The sequence below is a fragment of the Salmo salar genome, unplaced genomic scaffold (genome assembly GCF_905237065.1).
Source record: "Salmo salar unplaced genomic scaffold, Ssal_v3.1, whole genome shotgun sequence".
Lineage (NCBI taxonomy): Eukaryota > Metazoa > Chordata > Actinopteri > Salmoniformes > Salmonidae > Salmo > Salmo salar.
Window position 1 is genome coordinate 453,077 of NW_025547587.1, and position 24,424 is coordinate 477,500.

The 24,424-nt window shown below is 47.6% G+C and overlaps 2 protein-coding genes across 2 annotated transcripts in view; one reads left to right on the forward strand and one right to left on the reverse strand.

Moving 5' to 3' along the window:
* The first annotated feature begins 832 nt into the window (after positions 1-832).
* LOC106593466 (RING finger protein 150) lies at positions 833-19,550 on the forward strand. The gene is made up of 6 exons (XM_045711381.1): positions 833-1,674; positions 7,371-7,621; positions 11,001-11,155; positions 13,178-13,274; positions 14,910-15,147; positions 15,429-19,550. The coding sequence occupies exons 1-6, from the start codon at positions 1,227-1,229 to the stop codon at positions 15,551-15,553; spliced, it is 1,314 nt and encodes a 437-aa protein (XP_045567337.1). The 5' UTR covers positions 833-1,226; the 3' UTR covers positions 15,554-19,550.
* Positions 19,551-24,132: 4,582 nt separating this feature from the next.
* Positions 24,133-24,424, reverse strand: part of LOC106578192 (protein phosphatase methylesterase 1) — a 17,786-nt gene continuing 17,494 nt past the window's right edge. The window contains exon 13 of the mRNA XM_014156826.2: positions 24,133-24,424. This exon is cut by the window's right edge and continues 507 nt beyond it. The gene's annotated coding sequence lies outside the window, so the exon portion shown is untranslated.

Genomic DNA, 24,424 nt, shown 5'->3' on the forward strand with positions numbered 1-24,424 from the left:
TGCTCCTGCACCATCACTGTCCATATCAGGCTTTTAACCTGCTCCTGCACCATCACTGTCCATATCAGGCTTTTAACCTGCTCCTGCACCATCACTGTCCATAGTCAGGCTTTTTGCCTCTGCCTTGCTCGTTGAAACGACAACATCAATATCCCCACTACTTATTACCCACCCACCCAAAGCTCATGTTCCCAGCATGCCTGTAAAATCCCTTTCCGCAAGGATGAGATAACCCATGTCCCTGTAGGTTGACTCAATAATTCATTGCCAGCTTAGCTTTCCTCCTAAATCTGCAATGGATGGCATTTTTCCCCCACCTCCAGTGCAGTCACTGGGGGACGTCCTAAAACGCCCCACTACATATTCTGAGACCACAGACAGACATGTTGGTTTTAGGCAGCACTTAAAAAGGCCAGGGCTTATGATTTGGAGTATTTATCGGCAGTGTGTAATGAATGCAGTGTACCCGAGTTTGTTTCACATCATCCCAGTAGGGTAAAAGACTCAGGGCTGAGACAAAATCATTCCCAGCATGCCTGTAAAAATCGGAAAAGCCCGGGTCTAGTGACGTCAATGGTATTATAAATACCGTTATTTGTTCTTGAGGATGGGACTGTTTTTACTGTAACACAATGTACAGATCATGTTGTATTATATTATAGGAGTACACATACAAAACAAAATACATTTACAAAATTACATCTTAGAAATACGTTAAATTATTCTTTGTATGATAACTAGAAAACAATATATCGATAATTGTGCACATTTTTCGCCCCTAATTATTCATTTACGAAGTGTACAGGAAGAGACTTTTATTGTGAAAGTGGACAAAAAAAGGAACAGAGAAACACTTCGTGGACCCGTTACCGTTTATAACCAAAACAAAACTTTATAACGTCTCTGCAGAGGGTCAACTGGGGTCTCAAGGTAGCTCGGTACCGTTTCGTCGCGGTAGCTGGGAACAAACTATTAGTCTTTTGGTTTTTGTCGGATGTCTTCAACCCTACATTATCTAGTAGAGGAGGTGTTGTTGTGTTTACACAGAGAGACCGGGGGGAGGATGGAAAACAACCCACTCCTTATGGACCCGTTTACTAACAGGATCTACTTTTAGGTGTGGACGGTACCACAGAACATTTTACCGGACAGACAGAGAGACACAGAGAGACATATATATATATATATATATATATATATATATATAATCATAAACCCAGATAGTCATGTCGCTGATCCAGGCCTGCCGCAGTTTAGCCCTGTCTACATGGCTCCTGTCGTTTTGTTTCGTTCACCTCCTGTGTTTGGACTTTACCGTGGCCGAGAGAGAGGAATGGTACACCGCTTTCGTTAATATCACCTACATAGACCCGGTCACGTCTGAAGTCCGGACGGAGAAAGCAGAATACGGGCGATACGGGGAACATTCGCTGAAACGCGAAGCGAAAGGAATCGTTGTACTTCCTTCTCTCACCCAGGATAGACAAGCCTGTGATCCCGGTACCCGGTTCACTGTTCCGGTCCAAGACAGTGCGTGGATAGCTCTGATTGCCAGGGGAAACTGCACATTTAAAGATAAAATACGAAATGCATCGAGTCAAAACGCATCGGCCATCGTTATATTCAACGTTGGATCGAGCAACTCCAACGATACAATCACAATGCCACATTCAGGTATTGTCCCGTCGGTCGGCCAGACCGTCATATGATTTAACGGGTTGTTATGCATAGATCAATGACTTGTTTACTGCGATCATCCAGGGCGTGGGTGTTATGTCTCGTCTTGTCTTGTGTGTAACTAGCTGTGTATAATTATGTCAAAACCATTTTAGAATCAGGACCCAGACAATCACGAACTTAGTATAATCTGGAAATCAGAACAATAGCAGATCCTTGATTCAGGTGTTGGTTTCATACACTACAGTTACTTTCAATTCTATTGAGTCTACGGAAAGCCAGAAGTTAAATACATTTACGTTTCAACTTACTGTGCCAGTGGACGGACAACACACACACACACACACACACACACACACACACACACACACACACACACACACACACACAGCATCCTCTACTCTCTACAGACACACAGCATCCTCTACTCTCTACAGACACAGAGCATCCTCTACTCTCTACAGACACACAGCATCCTCTCCTCTCTACAGACGCACAGCATCATCTACTCTCTACAGACACACAGCATCCTCTACTCTCTACAGACACACAGCATCCTCTACTCTCTACAGACACACAGCATCCTCTACTCTCTACAGACACACAGCATCCTCTACTCTCTACAGACAGACACACAGCATCCTCTACTCTCTACAGACAGACACACAGCATCCTCTCCTCTCTACAGACAGACACACAGCATCCTCTACTCTCTACAGACACACAGCATCCTCTACTCTCTACAGAAACACAGCATCCTCTCCTCTCTACAGACACACAGCATCCCCTACTCTCTACAGACACACAGCATCCTCTACTCTCTACAGACAGACACACAGCATCCTCTACTCTCTACAGACCGACACACAGCATCCTCTACTCTCTACAGACAGACACACAGCATCCTCTACTCTCTACAGACACACAGCATCCTCTACTCTCTACAGACACAGAGCATCCTCTACTCTCTACAGACACACAGCATCCTCTCCTCTCTACAGACGCACAGCATCATCTACTCTCTACAGACACACAGCATCCTCTACTCTCTACAGACACACAGCATCCTCTACTCTCTACAGACACACAGCATCCTCTACTCTCTACAGACACACAGCATCCTCTACTCTCTACAGACAGACACACAGCATCCTCTACTCTCTACAGACAGACACACAGCATCCTCTCCTCTCTACAGACAGACACACAGCATCCTCTCCTCTCTACAGACAGACACACAGCATCCTCTACTCTCTACAGACACACAGCATCCTCTACTCTCTACAGAAACACAGCATCCTCTCCTCTCTACAGACACACAGCATCCCCTACTCTCTACAGACACACAGCATCCTCTACTCTCTACAGACAGACACACAGCATCCTCTACTCTCTACAGACCGACACACAGCATCCTCTACTCTCTACAGACAGACACACAGCATCCTCTACTCTCTACAGACACACAGCATCCTCTCCTCTCTACAGACAGACACACAGCATCCTCTACTCTCTACAGACAGACACACAGCATCCTCTACTCTCTACAGACAGACACACAGCATCCTCTACTCTCTACAGACAGACACACAGCATCCTCTAGTCTCTACAGACAGACACACAGCATCCTCTACTCTCTACAGACACACAGCATCCTCTCCTCTCTACAGACAGACACACAGCATCCTCTACTCTCTACAGACAGACACACAGCATCCTCTACTCTCTACAGACAGACACACAGCATCCTCTACTCTCTACAGACAGACACACAGCATCCTCTAGTCTCTACAGACAGACACACAGCATCCTCTACTCTCTACAGACAGACACACAGCATGTGTGTCACTGCAGGGAGTATAGAATGCTGTGTGTCACTGCAGGGAGTATAGAATGCTGTGTGTCACTGCAGGGAGTATAGAATGCAGTGTGTCTGTCACTGCAGGGGGTATAGAATGCAGTGTGTCTGTCACTGCAGGGGGTATAGAATGCAGTGTGTCTGTCACTGCAGGGAGTATAGAATGCAGTGTGTCTGTCACTGCAGGGGGTATAGAATGCAGTGGGTCTGTCACTGCAGGGGGTATAGAATGCAGTGGGTCTGTCACTGCAGGGGGTATAGAATGCTGTGTGTGTCACTGCAGGGGGTATAGAATGCTGTGTGTCTGTCACTGCAGGGGGTATAGAATGCTGTGTGTCTGTCACTGCAGGGGGTATAGAATGCAGTGTGTCTGTCACTGCAGGGGGTATAGAATGCAGTGTGTCTGTCACTGCAGGGGGTATAGAATGCTGTGTGTCTGTCACTGCAGGGGGTATAGAATGCTGTGTGTCTGTCACTGCAGGGGGTATAGAATGCAGTGTGTCTGTCACTGCAGGGGGTATAGAATGCAGTGTGTCTGTCACTGCAGGGGGTATAGAATGCAGTGTGTCTGTCACTGCAGGGGTATAGAATGCAGTGTGTCTGTCACTGCAGGGGGTATAGAATGCAGTGTGTCTGTCACTGCAGGGGGTATAGAATGCAGTGTGTCTGTCACTGCAGAGGGTATAGAATGCAGTGTGTCTGTCACTGCAGGGGGTAAAGAATGCAGTGTGTCTGTCACTGCAGGGGTATAGAATGCAGTGTGTCTGTCACTGCAGGGGTATAGAATGCTGTGTGTCACTGCAGGGAGTATAGAATGCTGTGTGTCTGTCACTGCAGGGAGTATAGAATTCTGTGTGTCACTGCAGGGAGTGTAGAATGCTGTGTGTCACTGCAGGGAGTATAGAATGCTGTGTGTCTGTCACTGCAGGGAGTATAGAATGCTGTGTGTCTGTCACTGCAGGGAGTATAGAATGCTGTGTGTCTGTCACTGCAGGGAGTATAGAATGCTGTGTGTCTGTCACTGCAGGGGGTATAGAATGCAGTGTGTCTCTCACTGCAGGGGGTATAGAATGCTGTGTGTCTGTCACTGCAGGGGGTATAGAATGCTGTGTGTCTGTCACTGCAGGGGGTATAGAATGCTATGTGTCACTGCAGGGGTATAGAATGCTGTGTGTCACTGCAGGGAGTATAGAATGCTGTGTGTGTCACTGCAGGGAGTGTAGAATGCTGTGTGTCACTGCAGGGAGTGTAGAATGCTGTGTGTCACTGCAGGGAGTGTAGAATGCTGTGTGTCACTGCAGGGAGTGTAGAATGCAGTGTGTCTGTCACTGCAGGGAGTGTAGAATGCAGTGTGTCTGTCACTGCAGGGGGTATAGAATGCTGTGTGTCACTGCAGGGAATATAGAATGCAGTGTGTCACTGCAGGGAGTATAGAATGCTGTGTGTCACTGCAGGGAGTATAGAATGCAGTGTGTCACTGCAGGGAGTATAGAATGCTGTGTGTCACTGCAGGGAGTATAGAATGCAGTGTGTCACTGCAGGGAGTATAGAATGCTGTGTGTCACTGCAGGGAGTATAGAATGCTGTGTCACTGCAGGGAGTATAGAATGCTGTGTGATACAGGGAGTAGAGAATGCTGTGTGTCACTGCAGGGAGTGTAGAATGCAGTGTGTCTGCAGGGAGTAGAGAGACCCTACCACGCAGTTCAATCGAGTAGTACAGTCTTAACCGAATGACAGCAGACGAAATAATACAATCTGGACGTTTATTGAATAGTTTGTGTTCGGTCTCGTCTCCGAGGAATGCTCCTCAGAGACAGATGTTGATGACGGGCTTTCAGGTTATTATGCCGGTGGTGGGAAGGTGAAAGGTCATTGGAAGACTGTTGCAGAAAAACATAAAGTGACAGACGTGGGATGAGTTGACATAAATAACTCCCCTAGATTTATGCCCATTGGTTGACAGAAAGGGGAGTGATTATTGCATAATTGAGCCCATAGGTTAATCAGCGAGCGTCCCGGAATGTCCTCAGTGTGCCGTGCTCATAGGCTGAACTTAAATAGTGATTGGCATTCTGCCTGCTTGCTATTGGTAAAGAGGAGGAGAGACTTGACACTATTCTGATGAGGTAACATTCTAACCTCTACCCTGTTAATACCAGGGTCTACAGAGAACAATAGGAGAAACTCCCCAAATACAGGTGTGCCAAGCTTGTAGCTTCATACCCAAGAAAACTCGAGGCTGTAATCGCTGCCAAAGGTGCTTCAAACAAAGTTTTGAGTAAAGGGTCTGAATACTTGTGTAAATGTGAGATTTCCATTTCTTAATTTTTTTAAAATAAATTTGCAAAAATTTCTTAACCTGTTTTTGCTTTGTCCTTATTATGGCGTATTGTGTGTAGATTGATGAGTAAAACATATTTTAATAAATTTTAGAATAAGGTTGTAACCTAACAAAATGTGGAAAAAGTCCAGGGGTCTGAATACTTTCAGAATGCAATGTCTAGTGTATGTATGCATGTCCATCACACACACTCACACACACACAGGGACTTAACGTGTACCAGGGAAACATTATTACACCTCCGCCACCCGCCTGTACCGTTGACACCAGGCAGGATGTGGCCGTGGAGCCTCTTCTTTCTTTAACTGAGAGGAGTGGAACCCGGTGTGGTCGTCTGCTGCAATAGCCAATCCGTGACGAGGATCGAGGTGTCCTGAGATGCCGTTCTGCACCACTGTTGTACTGCGCCGTTGTCTGTTTGTGGCTCCGCCTGTTAGCTTGCACCATTCTCCTTCGACCTCTTACATCAACGAGCTGTTTTCACAGGACAGCCGCTGACTGTATGTGTGTTTTGTTTGTCGCGCCCTTCTCGGTAAACCCAAGACACTGTACGTTTTTTTTGTTTGTCGCGCCCTTCTCGGTAAACCCTAGACACTGTGTGTGTTTTGTTTGTCGCGCCCTTCTCGGTAAACCCAAGACACTGTACGTTTTTTTTGTTTGTCGCGCCCTTCTCGGTAAACCCTAGACACTGTCGTGCGTGAAAACACCAAGTGGCCGGCCCGTTTCTGAGATACTGCATTCGGCGTGCATGACACCAACGATCATACATCGCTCAAAGTCTCTTAGGTCACTAGTTTTCTAACGTTCAATCAAACAGTAACTGAATGCCTGGATGCCTGTCTGCCTGCTGTATATAGCAAGCCACGGCCACGTGACTTACTGTCTGTAGGAGCGAACCATTTTCGTGAACGGGCTGGTTTACCTAATAAACTGGCCATGGTGTATGTGTGTGTGTGTGTGTGTGTGTGTGTGTGTGTGTGTGTGTGTGTGTGTGTGTGTGTGTGTGTGTGTGTGTGTGTGTGTGTGTGTGTGTGTGTGTGTATGCCTTGCTGTTTGTGTCTATTATCAGACTGTGTTCTCTATCTGGTCTGGGGATCAATAAGTGTGTGTGTGTTCAGTGATGATAAGTGTTGGGTAGTCCAGGCCCCATGAATACACCTGGAACATTCCTCTCTGCGTTCTTGACGTTCCGTGGTGGAGTCAGGAATTTCACAAATGGCCCTGTCGCACTCCTTCTTCACGCCATTTAGAGAGACTAATGAGGTTTATGTTAGGATGGAACACTCAGGAGTTCTGTTTACAGTCCCAGTGTTCTTAGAATCTACGTGGAGGTTCTAAATTCTGCCACAGGAGACGAGTCAGGTCCCAGACCAGACAGTCACAAGGCTTCTTCTGCTGAGCAGTGAAGACACACACACACACACACACACACACACAGAGAGTCTGTTTTATTTCTATTCCTGTCCTAAAATCTCCCCTCCCTCCTTCTCAGGTATGGGTGATGTGGTCGCCATCATGATCCCCGAGCCTAAAGGTCGCGAGGTCGCTGCTCTGCTAGAGCGGAACGTCACGGTAACCATGCACATCACCATAGGAACGCGTAACCTCCAGAAGTACGTGAGCAGGACGTCGGTGGTGTTCGTCTCCATCTCCTTCATCATCCTGATGATCATCTCTCTGGCCTGGCTCGTCTTCTACTACATACAGAGGTTCAGATACGTCAACGCACGAGACCGCTACCAGGTACACACAGGGCTGGTACAATTACCCTAGAACCAGCCAGGTACACACAGGGCTGGTACAATTACCCTACAACCAGCCAGGTACACACAGGGCTGGTACAATTACCCTAGAACCAGCCAGGTACACACAGGGCTGGTACAATTACCCTAGAACCAGCCAGGTACACACAGGGCTGGTACAATTACCCTAGAACCAGCCAGGTACACACAGGGCTGGGAACCTGTAACCCTGGTAATATGACTGGTAAATAGACCAGGCTGGGAACCTCTAACCCTGGTAATATGACTGGTAAATAGAACAGGCTGGGAACCTCTAACCCTGGTAATATGACTGGTAAATAGACCAGGCTGGGAACCTCTAACCCTGGTAATATGACTGGTAAATAGAACAGGCTGGGAACCTCTAACCCTGGTAATATGACTGGTAAATAGACTGGGAACCTGTAACCCTGGTAATATGACTGGTAAATAGAACAGGCTGGGAACCTGTAACCCTGGTAATATGACTGGTAAATAGACCAGGCTGGGAACCTCTAACCCTGGTAATATGACTGGTAAATAGACTGGGAACCTGTAACCCTGGTAATATGACTGGTAAATAGAACAGGCTGGGAACCTGTAACCCTGGTAATATGACTGGTAAATAGACCAGGCTGGGAACCTCTAACCCTGGTAATATGACTGGTAAATAGAACAGGCTGGGAACCTCTAACCCTGGTAATATGACTGGTAAATAGACCAGGCTGGGAACCTCTAACCCTGGTAATATGACTGGTAAATAGAACAGGCTGGGAACCTCTAACCCTGGTAATATGACTGGTAAATAGACTGGGAACCTGTAACCCTGGTAATATGACTGGTAAATAGAACAGGCTGGGAACCTGTAACCCTGGTAATATGACTGGTAAATAGACCAGGCTGGGAACCTCTAACCCTGGTAATATGACTGGTAAATAGAACAGGCTGGGAACCTCTAACCCTGGTAATATGACTGGTAAATAGACTGGGAACCTGTAACCCTGGTAATATGACTGGTAAATAGACCAGGCTGGGAACCTGTAACCCTGGTAATATGACTGGTAAATAGACTGGGAACCTGTAACCCTGGTAATATGACTGGTAAATAGACCAGGCTGGGAACCTGTAACCCTGGTAATATGACTGGTAAATAGGCTGGGAACCTGTAACCCTGGTAATATGACTGGTAAATAGACCAGGCTGGGAACCTGTAACCCTGGTAATATGACTGGTAAATAGACCAGGCTGGGAACCTGTAACCCTGGTAATATGACTGGTAAATAGACCAGGCTGGGGACCTCTAACCCTGGTAATATGACTGGTAAATAGACCAGGCTGGGAACCTGTAACCCTGGTAATATGACTGGTAAATAGAACAGGCTGGGAACCTGTAACCCTGGTAATATGACTGGTAAATAGAACAGGCTGGGAACCTGTAACCCTGGTAATATGACTGGTAAATAGAACAGGCTGGGATCCTGTAACCCTGGTAATATGACTGGTAAATAGACTGGGAACCTGTAACCCTGGTAATATGACTGTTAAATAGAACAGGCTGGGAACCTGTAACCCTGGTAATATGACTGGTAAATAGACCAGGCTGGGAACCTGTAACCCTGGTAATATGACTGGTAAATAGAACAGGCTGGGAACCTGTAACCCTGGTTATATGACTGGTAAATAGAACAGGCATTGTATTAAATGAAATGTAGTATTATGGCAGCAGTATGCAGTCAAGAGTGGAGGAGAGGAGAAATGTGTGTGTTTGCTATTTGAACGGTTATTATGGAGACAGCGAAATAATCCCCAAATCCTAAATTCCATGGCCGTCACAGCCCTACACACATTACAGCCTGATTCTAAAATGTATTAAATGTTTTTGCCTCCCCTCATCAATCTACACACAATACCCCATAATGACATCACAATACCCCATAATGACATCACAATACCCCATAATGACATCACAATACCCCATAATGACATCACAATACCCCATAATGACAAAACATTTTTGCAAATTTATAAAATAAATATAGACATTTACATAAGTGATCAGACCCTCTCTCTCTCTCGTTTCCCCGCCCCCCTCTCTCTCGTTTCCCCGCCCCCCCCTCTCGTTTCCCCGCCCCCCCCTCTCCTCTCTCTCTCTCTCGTTTCCCCGGCCCCTCTCTCTCTCGTTTCCCCGCCCCCCCTCTCCTATCTCTCTCGTTTCCCCGCCCCCCTCTCTCTCCCCCTCTCTCTCGTTTCCCCGCCCCCCCTCTCTCTCGTTTCCCCGCCCCCCTCTCTCTCGTTTCCCCGCCCCCCCTCTCTCTCGTTTCCCGTCCCCCCCTCTCTCTCTCTCTCTCTCGTTTCCCCGCCCACCTCTCTCTCATTTCCCCGCCCCCCCTCTCGTTTCCCCGCCCCCCCGCCCCCCTCTCTCTCTCTCTCGTTTCCCCGCCCCCCTCTCCTATCTCTCTCGTTTCCCCGCCCCCCTCTCTCTCGTTTCCCCGCCCCCTCTCTCTCGTTTCCCCGCCCCCCTCTCTCTCGTTTCCCCCCTCTCTCTCCCTGCCCCGCCCCCTCTCTCTCCCCTCTCTCTCGTTTCCCCGCCCCCCGCTCTCTCGTTTCCCGCCCCCCTCTCCTCTCTCTCTCGTTTCCCCGCCCCCCTCTCCTCTCTCTCTCGTTTCCCCGCCCCCCCTCTCTCTCGTTTCCCGCCCCCTCTCTCTCCCCCTCTCTCTCGTTTCCCCGCCCCCTCTCTCGTTTCCCCGCCCACCCCTCTCTCTCGTTTCCCCGCCCCCCCTCTCTCTCGTTTCCCCGCCCCCCCTCTCTCTCGTTTCCCGCCCCATCTCTCTCCCCTCTCTCTCGTTTCCCCCCTCTCCTCTCTCTCTCTCTCGTTTCCCGCCCCCTCTCTCTCTCGTTTCCCCGCCCCCTCTCTCTCTCTCTCGTTTCCCCGCCCCTCTCTCTCTCCCCTCTCTCTCGTTTCCCCGCCCCCTCTCTCTCCCCCTCTCTCTCGTTTCCCCCCTCTCTCTCTCTCTCTCTCGTTTCCCCACCCCTCTCTCTCTCGTTTCCCGCCCCCCTCTCCTCTCTCTCTCGTTTCCCCGCCCCCTCTCCCCCCCCTCTCTCTCGTTTCCCCACCCCCCCCTCTCTCTCGTTTCCCTGCCCCTCTCTCCCCCTCTCTCTCGTTTCCCCGCCCCCCTCTCCTCTCTCTCTCCCCCTCTCTCTCGTTTCCCCGCCCCCTCTCTCTCCCCTCTCTCTCTCGTTTCCCCGCCCCCCTCTCCTCTCTCTCTCCCCTCTCTCTCGTTTCCCCGCCCCCTCTCTCTCCCCCTCTCTCTCGTTTCCCCGCCCCCTCTCCTCTCTCTCTCCCCTCTCTCCCCTCTCTCCAGAGGCGTCTGGGAGATGCAGCTAAGAAGGCCATTAATAAACTGCAGGTCAGGACCATCAGGAAAGGAGACGGGGAAACGGAGTCAGATTTTGATAACTGTGCTGTGTGTATCGAGGGCTACAAGCCGAACGATGTGGTCAGGATTCTACCCTGCAGGTAAATAAGACCGTTAGAAACACTTAAAGGGTAATGAGGCCTTTTATTCTACTTATTGAACTGTTGGATACCACTTTTAGGTCTGTGTCCAGTATGAAGGAAGTTGAGGTAGTTTTGAGATACCAATATTTTTTTAAACATTTTTTTTTTTAAATGTAACCTTTATTTAACTAGGCAAGTCAGTTAAGAACAAATTCTTATTTACAATGACGTCCTACCCCGGGCCAACGCCAGACGACGCTGGGCCAATGGTGTGCGCCTCCCTATGGGACTCCTAATCACGGCCGGTTGTGATGCAGCCTGGAATCGAACCAGGGTCTGTAGTGATGCCTCTAGCACTGACATGCAGTGCCTTAGACCGCTGTGATACAGCCTGGAATCGAACCTAGTTAGTTAGCGACTTCCCCCAAACTGCACAACGCTAGTTAGCGACTTCCCCCAAACTGCACAACGCTAGTTAGCGACTTCCCCCAAACTACACAACGCTAGTTAGCGACTTCCCCCAAACTACACAACGCTAGTTAGCGACTTCCCCCAAACTGCACAACGCTAGTTAGCGACTTCCCCCAAACTGCACAACGCTAGTTAGCGACTTCCCCCAAACTACACAACGCTAGTTAGCGACTTCCCCCAAACTACACAACGCTAGTTAGCGACTTCCCCCAAACTGCACAACGCTAGTTAGCGACTTCCCCCAAACTGCACAACGCTAGTTAGCGACTTCCCCCAAACTATACAACGCTAGTTAGCGACTTCCCCCAAACTGCATTCAGAGACATAAGACTGTAAAAACACCTGGAAATCAGCTCCAAGTGATTTTTGATTGAAGAAATTTGTTCCAACGCACAATAGAAAGACATGATCGTATACAAAAGTAAGTAAGGTTTGAAATAATTATGTTTTACTAAAAACATCTGTTTTGGTGGATTCTTGTTTTGGTGGATTCTTGTTTTGGTGGATTCTTGTTTTGGTGGATTCTTGCGGTCAAACTTTTTCTTCTTTCTCTCTTGAGCGGATGGTCGGGGTCCAGAACATAATTTGTAGACTGCAAATTGACCGCAAGAAGCCCCGAAACAGATATGTTTTACTAAAACATAATTATTATTAAAACATAATTATACTTTTGTATAAGATCATGTCTTTCTATTGTGCGTTGGAACAAATTTCTTCAATCACAAATCACTTAGAGTTGATTTCCTGGTGTTTTTTTACAGTCTTATGTCCTCAAAAAATAAATACAAATGTTTTTTTGAATTTATTTTTTTTTACTTGGGGGCAGGGCAAATAAAACCACACGTGGGCCAAATTTGGCTCGCAGGCCGCCAGTTGGGGAACACTGTACTATAAAGGGTAAAAAAAATACATATTGATTAAATTCTTTTTACACAACTGCAAACTTCACGTCGGGAATCTGTGATGTCATCGGCCTCCCCACTTGCTTGAGGAACAATCGAGAACTAAAGAAGAAAGGCTCCACCCCCTTGTGATGTCATGACCTACCTGGAACACCTCTGGAGATGTGCCTTCTGTTAAGTAACTCAGGTGTCAAACGAGGCTAAAAGGAGACTGGCTTGTCACTTTATCACACCTGTTTTATAACACATTTGTAAACCCTTTTTTATAAACACTTGGGAAACTGTTATAAACACTTTACCCTGCTGGTAAACCTACCTTAGCACTCGTGTTGTAAACCACCTGTTATAAACATGTTACAGACCCGTTATAAACTGTTTTATAAAGCCATGTTTGTGTTTCTCCTCTCAGACATCTGTTCCATAAGAACTGTGTGGACCCCTGGCTGTTGGATCACAGGACCTGTCCCATTGTTATAGACCTGTTATAACCTGTTATAGACCTTTTTATAAACATGTTATAACCTCTATCTCCTCTCAGACATCTGTTCCATAAGAACTGTGTGGACCCCTGGCTGTTGGATCACAGGACCTGTCCCATTGTTATAGACCTGTTATAACCTGTCATAGACCTTTTTATAAACATGTTATAACCTCTATCTCCTCTCAGACATCTGTTCCATAAGAACTGTGTGGACCCCTGGCTGTTGGATCACAGGACCTGTCCCATGTGTAAGATAGACATCCTCAAAGCCCTGGGCATCGCTGTGAGTCATTTCAGAATCAAAGTCACTCATTCAAACGAATCAAAAGCTGCTTTTTTTCTTCTTCTGTTTGTCACCATCAGAATTGAATTGACTCAAATGAATTTAAACTTCACTCCCTCGCACCAACACGATTTGAATATGTTTGAACTGAACCCACATATACTGAACTGTTTCTCTCTCTGCTCTTCCTCTCCTCGCTACCCCTCTCACCCCCTCCCTGTCTCTCGCCCCCTCCCTGTCTGTCATCCCCTCCCTGTCTCTCACCCCCTCCCTGTCTCTCACCCCCTCCCTGCCCCTCCCTGTCTCTCGCCCCCTCCCTGTCTCTCGCCCCCTCCCTGTCTCTCGCCACCTCCCTGTCTCTCGCCCCCTCCCTGTCTGTCATCCCCTCCCTGTCTCTCGCCCCTCCCTGTCTCTCGCCCCTCCCTGTCTCTCGCCCCTCCCTGTCTCTCGCCCCCTCCCTGTCTCACCCCCTCCCTGCCCCTCCCTGTCTCTCGCCCCCCTGCCTCCCTGTCTCTCGCCCCTCCTGTCTCTCGCCCCTCCCTGTCTCTCGCCCCTCCCTGTCTCTCGCCCCTCCCTGTCTCTCGCCCCCCTCCTGTCTCTCGCCCCCTCCCTGTCTCTCGCCCCCTCCCTGTCTCTCGCCCCTCCTGTCTCTCGCCTCCCTGTCTCTCGCCCCTCCCCGTCTCTCGCCCCCTCCCCGTCTCTCACCCCCTCCCTGTCTCTCTCTCTCTTCCTCTCTCTCTCTCTTCCTTCCCGTCTCTCTCTCTCCCTGTCTCTCTCTCTCTTCCTCTCTGTCTCTCTCTCTCTTCCTCTCTGTCTCTCTCTCTTCCTCTCTGTCTCTCTCTCTCTTCCTCCCGTCTCTATCTCTCTTCCTCTCCGTCTCTCTCTCTTCCTCTCCGTCTCTCTCTCTTCCTCTCCGTCTCTCTCTCTCTCTTCCTCTCTGTCTCTCTCTCTCTTCCTCTCTCTCTCTCTCTCTCTTCCTCTCTGTCTCTCTCTCTCTTCCTCCCGTCTCTATCTCTCTTCCTCTCCGTCTCTCTCTCTTCCTCTCCGTCTCTCTCTCTTCCTTCCCGTCTCTCTCTCTCCCTGTCTCTCTCTCTCTTCCTCTCTGTCTCTCTCTCTCTTCCTCCCTGTCTCTCTCTCTCTTCCTCTCTCTCTCTTCCTCTCTGTCTCTCTCTCTCTTCCTCTCCGTCTCTCTCTTCCTCTCTGTCTCTCTCTCTCTTCCTCTCTGTCTCTCTCTCTTCCTCTCTGTCTCTCTCTTCCTCTCTCTCTCTCTCTCTCTCTCTCTTCCTCCCTGTCTCTCTCTCTCTTCCTCTCTGTCTCTCTCTCTTCCTCTCTGTCTCTCTCTTCCTCTCTCTCTCTCTCTCTCTCTCTCTTCCTCCCTGTCTCTCTCTCTCTTCCTCTCTCTCTCTCTCTCTCTTCCTCTCCGTCTCTCTCTCTCTTCCTCTCTGTCTCTCACCCCCTCCCTGTCTCTCGCCCCCTCCCTGTCTCTCGCCCCCTCCCTGTCTCTCACCCCCTCCCCGTCTCTCACCCCCTCCCCGTCTCTCTCTCTCTTCCTCTCTGTCTCTCTCTCTCTTCCTCTCTGTCTCTCTCTCTCTCTCTTCCTCTCCGTCTCTCTCTCTTCCTCTCTCTCCTCTCCAGTTAAATGCAGACTGTCTGGATGACCTGCCCTTGGACTATGAGATGGTGGGTGGGGTTGGGGTGGAGGGCCTGGTCCTGGAGGCTGTGGTGTCGGCGGGGTCCAGTGACGGGACCCTCAGTGAGGGGGGGTCGGTGGTTCTAGACCCGGGGATGCGGAGGGTGGGGCTACCACAAGACTACCACAACCCAGACCCTCTGAGGGATAGTCCCATTACTGTTACTACTGATACCCACACAGGTGAGAGAGAAAGGGTGGGGGTGCTGCACTCATAGTGCCAACTTTATGAATTGCACCCTCTCCCTCATCTCACCCCTCTCTCTCGCATCCCCCCTCTCTCTCGCATCCCCCCCTCTCTCTCGCCTCTCCCCCCTCTCTCTCGCCTCTCCCCCCTCTCTCTCTCCTCTCCCCCCTCTCTCTCTCCTCTCCCCCCTCTCTCTCGCCCCCCTCCCTCCCCCTCTCTCCCCTCTCTCTCGCATCTCCCTCATCTCCCCCCTCTCCTCTCTCATCCTTCTCTCTAGGTGAACTCCTGCCCATGACGAGCAGTGCATCTGTGGCGTCCCTGGTGATCGCTGTAGAAACAGGGCTGTCGGACGAAGACCTTTCACTGGAACAACCAGCCCCTACTGGGGACAACAAGTCCTGAGACCCGGGCCACACCAGGACCAGAACAAGGTCTTACCGGGGTAAGTCTGGGTTACCTTGGTTCTCTATTGTCTTGACTATACCTGGGACAAATCTAACTTGGGACAGAGGACAGCGATATACCTGTAGGCTGGAATGGGCCTACCTGGATTAACCAGCCTGGAATGGGATACCTGGATGAACCAGCCTGGAATGGGCCTACCTGGATAAACCAGCCTGGATTGGGCCTACCTGGATAAACCAGCCTGGAATGGGCCTACCTGGATAAACCAGCCTGGATTGGGCCTACCTGGATAAACCAGCCTGGAATGGGCCTACCTGGATAAACCAGCCTGGATTGGGCCTACCTGGATAAACCAGCCTGGAATGGGCCTACCTGGATGAACCAGCCTGGAATGGGCCTACCTGGATGAACCAGCCTGGATTGGGCCTACCTGGATAAACCAGCCTGGATTGGGCCTACCTGGATAAACCAGCCTGGATTGGGCCTACCTGGATGAACCAGCCTGGATTGGGCCTACCTGGATAAACCAGCCTGGATTGGGCCTACCTGGATAAACCAGCCTGGAATGGGCCTACCTGGATAAACCAGCCTGGAATGGGCCTACCTGGATAAACCAGCCTGGATTGGGCCTACCTGGATAAACCAGCCTGGAATGGGCCTACCTGGATAAACCAGCCTGGAATGGGCCTACCTGGATAAACCAGCCTGGATTGGGCCTACCTGGATAAACCAGCCTGTGAGTGATTCCAGATGAAACCAGGACAAAAAAAGAACCACAATTTATGGGATTTTCTAGAAATTGTATCCATAGAATGGACCTTTTTCTGGAAGGATTATTGACATATTTAACATTTTGTATCTAAAAGCATAATAATAAATAAAAAAATACGATTTAAAAAAAAGTATTAATCAAATGTGGCATATTTCTGACATTTTAACCTTTATCCAGTCCTTCTGGAAGACTCTATAGTGTTTAATCCAAAGCAACAATTGGTGTGTTTTGTAATACGAGTCGTACCTACCTGGATAAACCCTATATGGGATGGGACACCATGGACAGTGTACACTAGAGATTCAACTCTGCGGCTTTGCCTACGTAGAGAATAGACTCACCTGGTTATGAAGCGATCTGACTGTTTAGTTCCTGTTACCTGGTGGAGTATTCTGTGTCAATGGACGGTACCTGTCACCTGGAGCCCAGGAAATGTTTCACAATAAGAGTTCTGATCTCACACACACACACACACACACACACACTGAGCAGTATGGAATCAACGGAACCTTTTTGTGAATCTATAAACCAGATTTCTAAAACTACCATTTTGAAACAGAACTTCAAGAACTGGACCATATATGACAGGGACATTTTTGTTTTGAAAAAGCCTCAAAGACCTCTGGGAGATGTAGTCAGTGAACTGTGCAGCATCTTCCCTTTACTAAGTGTTTCAGTCTGGAATGACACGGTCTCTACTACTGTAACCATGGATAAGGTCACACCACTACATAGTGCAGTATTGTTGTAGTAATGCTATTTTAAAAGTAGAACTTCAGTATTCTCTCTTTCAGTCTACCTGTGTATATTCTATGGTCATATATCTGGAAGAAGTACATTCCTTTAGCCTCCGTCTGTCCGTCCATCTGTCTGTCTGTCTGTACGATGATCTCACAGTAAAGCATTGTTTTATTTCCTGTTTGTTTTTTTACTACCTATTTCTGTCTTAACTGGCCAATCAGTTGGTTGTGTTATTTATGGTGTTGCCAATAACTCCACTTTTTGACAATCAGATGTTACAGCAATGCTCTGGAACCTCCTCCGGAACATTCTAGAATCCTTCTCAGAACCTCCTCCGGAACGTTCTAGAATCCTTCTCAGAACCTCCTCTGGAACGTTCTAGAATCCTTCTCAGAACCTCCTCTGGAACGTTCTAGAATCCTTCTCAGAACCTCCTCTGGAACGTTCTAGAATCCTTCTCAGAACCTCCTCTGGAACATTCTAGAATCCTTCTCAGAACCTCCTCTGGAACGTTCTAGAATCCTTCTCAGAACCTCCACTGGAACGTTCTAGAATCCTTCTCAGAACCTTTCTTCAACATTATATGTTGGGTGTTTTGGGTGGGAGGGACTGGCTGCAAAATAACATGTCTGTGTAATCTCAATGGCACCATATTCCCTATATAGTGGTACTACTTTAGACCAGAGCCCAATGCTCCCTGAATAGGGAATATGATGCAGACTGACTGACTGATAGGAAAGAGAAATAGAGTCAACTATTTTGATTAAAAACATACTTTTTTTTTTTTTATATTTGTAACGACACAAAGAGAGAGTGACAGTATCACTGACCTGAAACAAACAGCTCGAGGATGAATCAATAAAATATATTCTATATCGAGTAGACAAACGATCGAAAAACAATTTGTGTGTGTGTGTGTGTGTGTGTGTGTAGATAGATAGATAAATAGCCAAGCATGAGTTGGACTCTGCACTTGTTCAGTCCCCTCGGGATTCTGAAGGTATTGGAGGCGTCTGAACATGGGTTGGAAGTAGTTTCCAATGAGAGGAGATACAGATCTGATACGCTCCAGTGTTTTGCAGCAGCAGGAATGAGATTCTATATTTATTATGGCTCAAGTGAACCGACTCACCGGGACACTGCAGCTGCACTGCAGGGGCTGTGTGTATAACGATAACCAGTTCGGTTAAGAGCACACATACAGAGAGAGGTCCCTCCCCTGAGGAACAACCATATTGAGGTTATACACACAGAGAGAGAGACTAGACGAAAGATGTGTAGAAAAAGGCCTGTTTCAGTGTGGAGATCCCCCATCTCTCTGAGGGCCCCTGTACCTCCTCTCTGTGCTCCGGCCCCCATCTCTCTGAGGGCCCCTGTACCTCCTCTCTGTGCTCCGGCCCCCATCTCTCTGAGGGCCCCTGTACCTCCTCTCTGTGCTCCGGCCCCCATCTCTCTGAGGGCCCCTGTACCTCCTCTCTGTGCTCCGGCCCCCATCTCTCTGAGGGCCCCTGTACCTCCTCTCTGTGCTCTGGCCCCCATCTCTCTGAGGGCCCCTGTACCTCCTCTCTGTGCTCCGGCCCCCATCTCTCTGAGGGCTGCTGTACCCTGTACTTCCTCTCTGTGCTCCGGCCCCCATCTCTCTGAGGGCTGCTGTACCCTGTACCTCCTCTCTGTGCTCCGGCCCCCATCTCTCTGAGGGCCCCTGTACCTCCTCTCTGTGCTCCGGCCCCCATCTCTCTGAGGGCTGCTGTACCCTGTACCTCCTCTCTGTGCTCCGGCAGTGGCCCATGCCGGAGCACAGAGGGTGCGATGGGTGCTGTGTCGTCACACACTAGGGGCTGGGGGATTTATGTCAAGTTCATTTCAATTGTATGTTTTTTTTTGTGTGATATTCCAAATGCCTGTATTGCCAGAATCAAATGTTGCTGGGGTTTTTTTTTTTTTCATTTTTTTTCTTCATTTTTTATTTTCTTTGGTCTGAGCGTTTGTCAGCTTGTTCTCATGTTGTCTTTTTTTTAGTCTTGTCTTCGTCGCTCCTTCTGCTGTGTGCACCTTCGCTCATTTTAGCCAAGTACTGTTCTACTTGCTGTTTAGTCTTTTATTTTTTATTTTTATTAAAATGTGCAATAAGCATAAAGCACTATTCTATAAGGAATTGGCAACTCGTTCTCACTCTCGAGAAATAAGGTAGGCCACTCGATTTTCAACGTGACCGTGTGGACAAGCTCGCGTGCTGTTCCAACAGTCCAGCGTGTTTTCATAACAATTCAGTTGAGTTTTACCTTGTTAACTAACAACTTGTTTTTTCAAGTTGGATGAACTTTTACATGTTTAAAGATTAGCTGGCACGTAGGATTGTACTTGAGAGATTGTTTACGAGACCTGTTGTTAATTTTCTATAATGCCTGCTACCAGAAGTTAGTCATTATGCATGGTACTGGTTACATTTCTAATAAAAAGGATGTTTTCATAGACTTACAAGCTAGATCATTGATTATTGCAACAACAAAACTAAACTAAAAAGCAGTTTTAAACTATTTTGATAAAATAATACAGTTATTAGTGGGTTTTATGCTTGTGAAAGGCTTATATTTAGTAATTATAATTTCACAAGACCAGAATTTATAAGACTATTGCTGACTGTTTGTATTTGTACAGTGTATTTGAAAGAAAACCATAAAAAAAAAAATGTTTAGGTATTATTTTTAGGTCGTATTACCACAGCCTGGTCACCCGTGACAGAAGTCATTATTCGACGTCCATCCATGTCTGAGGATGTTGGGAAATGATGTGGGAACCGACCACTAGGGGGCAACAGTGAGCACATCTAGGATGATGGGAAATGATGTGGGAACCGACCACTAGGGGGCAACAGTGAGCACATCTAGGATGATGGGAAATGATGTGGGAACCGACCACTAGGGGGCAACAGTGAGCACATCTAGGATGATGTGAAATTATGTGGGAACCGACCACTAGGGGGCAACAGTGAGCACATCTAGGATGATGTGAAATGATGTGGGAACCGACCACTAGGGGGCAACAGTGAGCACATCTAGGATGATGGGAAATGATGTGGGAACCGACCACTAGGGGGCAACAGTGAGCACATCTAGGATGATGGGAAATGATGTGGGAACCGACCACTAGGGGGCAACAGTGAGCACATCTAGGATGATGTGAAATGATGTGGGAACCGACCACTAGGGGGCAACAGTGAGCACATCTAAGATGATGTGAAATGATGTGGGAACCGACCACTAGGGGGCAACAGTGAGCACATCTAGGATGATGGGAAATGATGTGGGAACCGACCACTAGGGGGCAACAGTGAGCACATCTAGGATGATGTGAAATGATGTGGGAACCGACCACTAGGGGGCAACAGTGAGCACATCTAGGATGATGGGAAATGATGTGGGAACCGACCACTAGGGGGCAACAGTGAGCACATCTAGGATGATGGGAAATGATGTGGGAACCGACCACTAGGGGGCAACAGTGAGCACATCTAGGATGATGTGAAATGATGTGGGAACCGACCACTAGGGGGCAACAGTGAGCACATCTAGGATGATGGGAAATGATGTGGGAACCGACCACTAGGGGGCAACAGTGAGCACATCTAGGATGATGGGAAATGATGTGGGAACCGACCACTAGGGGGCAACAGTGAGCACATCTAGGATGATGGGAAATGATGTGGGAACCGACCACTAGGGGGCAACAGTGAGCACATCTAGGATGATGGGAAATGATGTGGGAACCGACCACTAGGGGGCAACAGTGAGCACATCTAGGATGATGGGAAATGATGTGGGAACCGACCACTAGGGGGCAACAGTGAGCACATCTAGGATGATGGGAAATGATGTGGGAACCGACCACTAGGGGGCAACAGTGAGCACATCTAGGATGATGTGAAATGATGTGGGAACCGACCACTAGGGGGCAACAGTGAGCACGGTTACCTTCAGGTAGGTAACGGCCGCCTCTGATTCCAAAGGTTGCATGTTCTAATCCAGCAATAATGTTGTTGTTTTTTAAATAAATGTTTTGTTTTAAGTCTATCCCAAACCTTGACCCTTACCTTTTTTAAGCTAACCATTCAGAGTTAATGCCTAAATGTTTAAGGTTAGCCACTAACTCTGAATGGTTAAGGTTTAGGAACGAACTGTGAATGGCTAGCTTAAACACTTTTTTTTTAAAACGTTTTTTAACGTTTGGAACAACTTCAACATTGTGACATTTTGAGAAACATGGATGAACATCCAATTGCGACGTGAGACTGAGAGAGTTTGTAAATCACCCCGCCCTACGTCACAGGCCGGGAGCGAATCACACGCTGGAGACGCATCTCCTGTGATCAGAAGGGCTCTGGCTTTTGACAGGACAGGTAATGAAGCTTGCCTGTGCTTGGCGATCATCAGCGAGACGATAGACGGCTAATTACGGCACGTCTCAGCATGTGTCTCCCCGTCAAATGAGCTTCATAGACATACAGATCCTTGGGAATGTCTTTCATTCTAAACAGCTGGGCTCAGCTGCGTAAGCTCCTATGTTCTCCGCCCCCCCTGCTTTTCAAATGACTTCACTCCCAAAGGATTTGACTGTGAGATCAGAGAATAGACCTGGTCACCTGTCAGGCAGAGCGCCAACAGCAATCTTCACACAGACACACTACTGCACGGATGTGGAATCGTATATCAGGGCCAGTAGTCATAAAGCCTCTCCGAGGAGGAGTGCTGATCTAGAATCAGGTTAGTATTTTAGATCACGATGGCCTGCGTTTACACAGGCATCCCAATTCTGATCTATTTGGCAATAATATATATGTATATATATATTTTTTTACTTATCAAATCTTTCACCAGTAACTGGAGAAAAAAAATCTCAGAATTGGTCTGCCTGTTTTTAATGCAGACAATGAACAAGATGATATAAACAAACGGGGACCTGATCCCTGATCAGCACTCCTCCTAGGAGAGGCTTTATGAATACAGGCCCAGGACATGTTGGCTGAAGCACAATCTGATCCCAGATCAGCACTCCTAGTCTGAAACGATTGATACATGCCACCTCTGGACATTTGATTTTTTTTAACCTTTTATTTAACTAGGCATGTCAGTTCAGAACAAATTCTTATTTACAATGACGGCCTACACCAGCCAAAGCCGGACTACGCTGGGCCAAATTGTGTGCCCAGCGTCTATGGGACTACCAACCACGGCCGGTTGTGATTCAGCCTGGATTCAAACCAGGGTCTGTAGTGAAACCTCTAGCCTGAGATGCAGTGACTTAGACCGTTGTGCCACCCGGGAATCCCGAGGGGGGACCTGACGAGAGAGATTATAGGAGCCCCGAGGGGGGGACCTGACGAGAGAGATTATAGGAGCCCCGAGGGGGGGACCTGACGAGAGAGATTATAGGAGCCCCGAGGGGGGGACCTGACGAGAGAGGTTATAGTTCCCTCCTTCCTCAAGTACTCCCTTTTAGGATTCTGAAAGTATTGGAGGGGGTCTAAACATGGGTTGGAATTAATTTTCAATGAGAGGAGTGGGTACGTTTCCACCGTGTTTCTTGCCTGAATCCGTTACATTCAAATCGATGAGGGAGAGGGAACAAGTGCAAGTTTAGAGAATTGGGTAGGCATCCCTAGAGTCATTCATATATAAAGGGGAGCGGATCATCAAGGCTCCCTGCGATCCGAGAGGCTGAGAGTTAGTGACGACCCCCCCCCCCCATGGTGTTTGTAACCATGGTAACGGCACGGTTGGTGTTTTGGGGGCATCCAGAATTAGTAGTATGGATGTTACACACACACACATACACTTACCCTCTGTGTGTATTGTATGTAATATACAACAGCTGTGGGGTATTTTTGATTGTCTGTAAAATGTTACACGTGTTCCAATAAATTGTATGGCATGTTTTGTTTTTTTGTTCACGTCTCTCTTTTAATGAATAAAACCTTAGAGGAACATTACAGATTAACAGGAATAAACCCTTAGTGAGACATGACAGATTAACAGGAATAAACCCTTAGGGAGACATTACAGATTAACAGGAATAAACCCTTAGTGAGACATTACAGATTAACAGGAATAAACCCTTAGTGAGACATGACAGATTAACAGGAATAAACCCTTAGTGAGACATTACAGATTAACAGGAATAAACCCTTAGTGAGACATGACAGATTAACAGGAATAAACCCTTAGTGAGACATTACAGATTAACAGGAATAAACCCTTAGTGAGACATGACAGATTAACAGGAATAAACCCTTAGTGAGACATTACAGATTAACGTGAATAAACCCTTAGTGAGACATTACAGATTAACAGGAATAAACCCTTAGTGAGACATTACAGATTAACAGGAATAAACCCTTAGTGAGACATGACAGATTAACAGGAATAAACCCTTAGTGAGACATTACAGATTAACAGGAATAAACCCTTAGTGAGACATGACAGATTAACAGGAATAAACCCTTAGTGAGACATTACAGATTAACGTGAATAAACCCTTAGTGAGACATTACAGATTAACAGGAATAAACCCTTAGGGAGACATTACAGATTAACAGGAATAAACCCTTAGTGAGACATTACAGATTAACAGGAATAAACCTTTAGGGAGACATTACAGATTAACAGGAATAAACCCTTAGTGAGACATTACAGATTAACAGGAATAAACCCTTAGGGAGACATTACAGATTAACAGGAATAAACCTTTAGGGAGACATTACAGATTAACAGGAATAAACCTTTAGGGAGACATGACATGACAGATTAACGTGGAAGGACAGTACAAGCGAAATGAGCCAGGTTTCTATTTGCAACAGCACACCGGTTTCCAAAACAGATTCAGCCCATATTCCAGGACTAGGTTTATCAGAAACCAGTCTGTATTCTAGGACTAGGTTTATCAGAAACCAGCCATATTCCAGGACTAGGTTTATCAGAAACCAGCCATATTCCAGGACTAGGTTTATCAGAAACCAGCCATATTCCAGGACTAGGTTTATCAGAAACCAGTCTGTATTCCAGGACTAGGTTTATCAGAAACCAGGCCATATTCCAGGGCTAGGTTTATCAGAAACAAGACCATATTCCAGGACTAGGTTTATCAGAAACCAGCCATATTCCAGGACTAGGTTTATCAGAAACAAGACCATATTCCAGGACTAGGTTTATCAGAAACCAGTTCGTATTCCAGGACTAGGTTTATCAGAAACCAGCCCACATTCCAGGACTAGGTTTATCAGAAACCAGTCCACAGTCCTGCTACTGCATGTTATTGTTGTCTTTCTAGCGTCCTTTAAAACATGGCTTCCTTCACACAAC

Coding starts and splice junctions, on each gene's coding strand:
- LOC106593466 (XM_045711381.1), top strand. CDS start 1,227: ATGTCGCTGATCCAGGCCTGCCGCAGTTTAGCCCTGTCTACATGGCTC. Junction 11,156..13,177: donor GTCAGGATTCTACCCTGCAG/GTAAATAAGACC, acceptor ATCTCCTCTCAG/ACATCTGTTCCATAAGAACT. Junction 15,148..15,428: donor TACTACTGATACCCACACAG/GTGAGAGAGAAA, acceptor CCTTCTCTCTAG/GTGAACTCCTGCCCATGACG.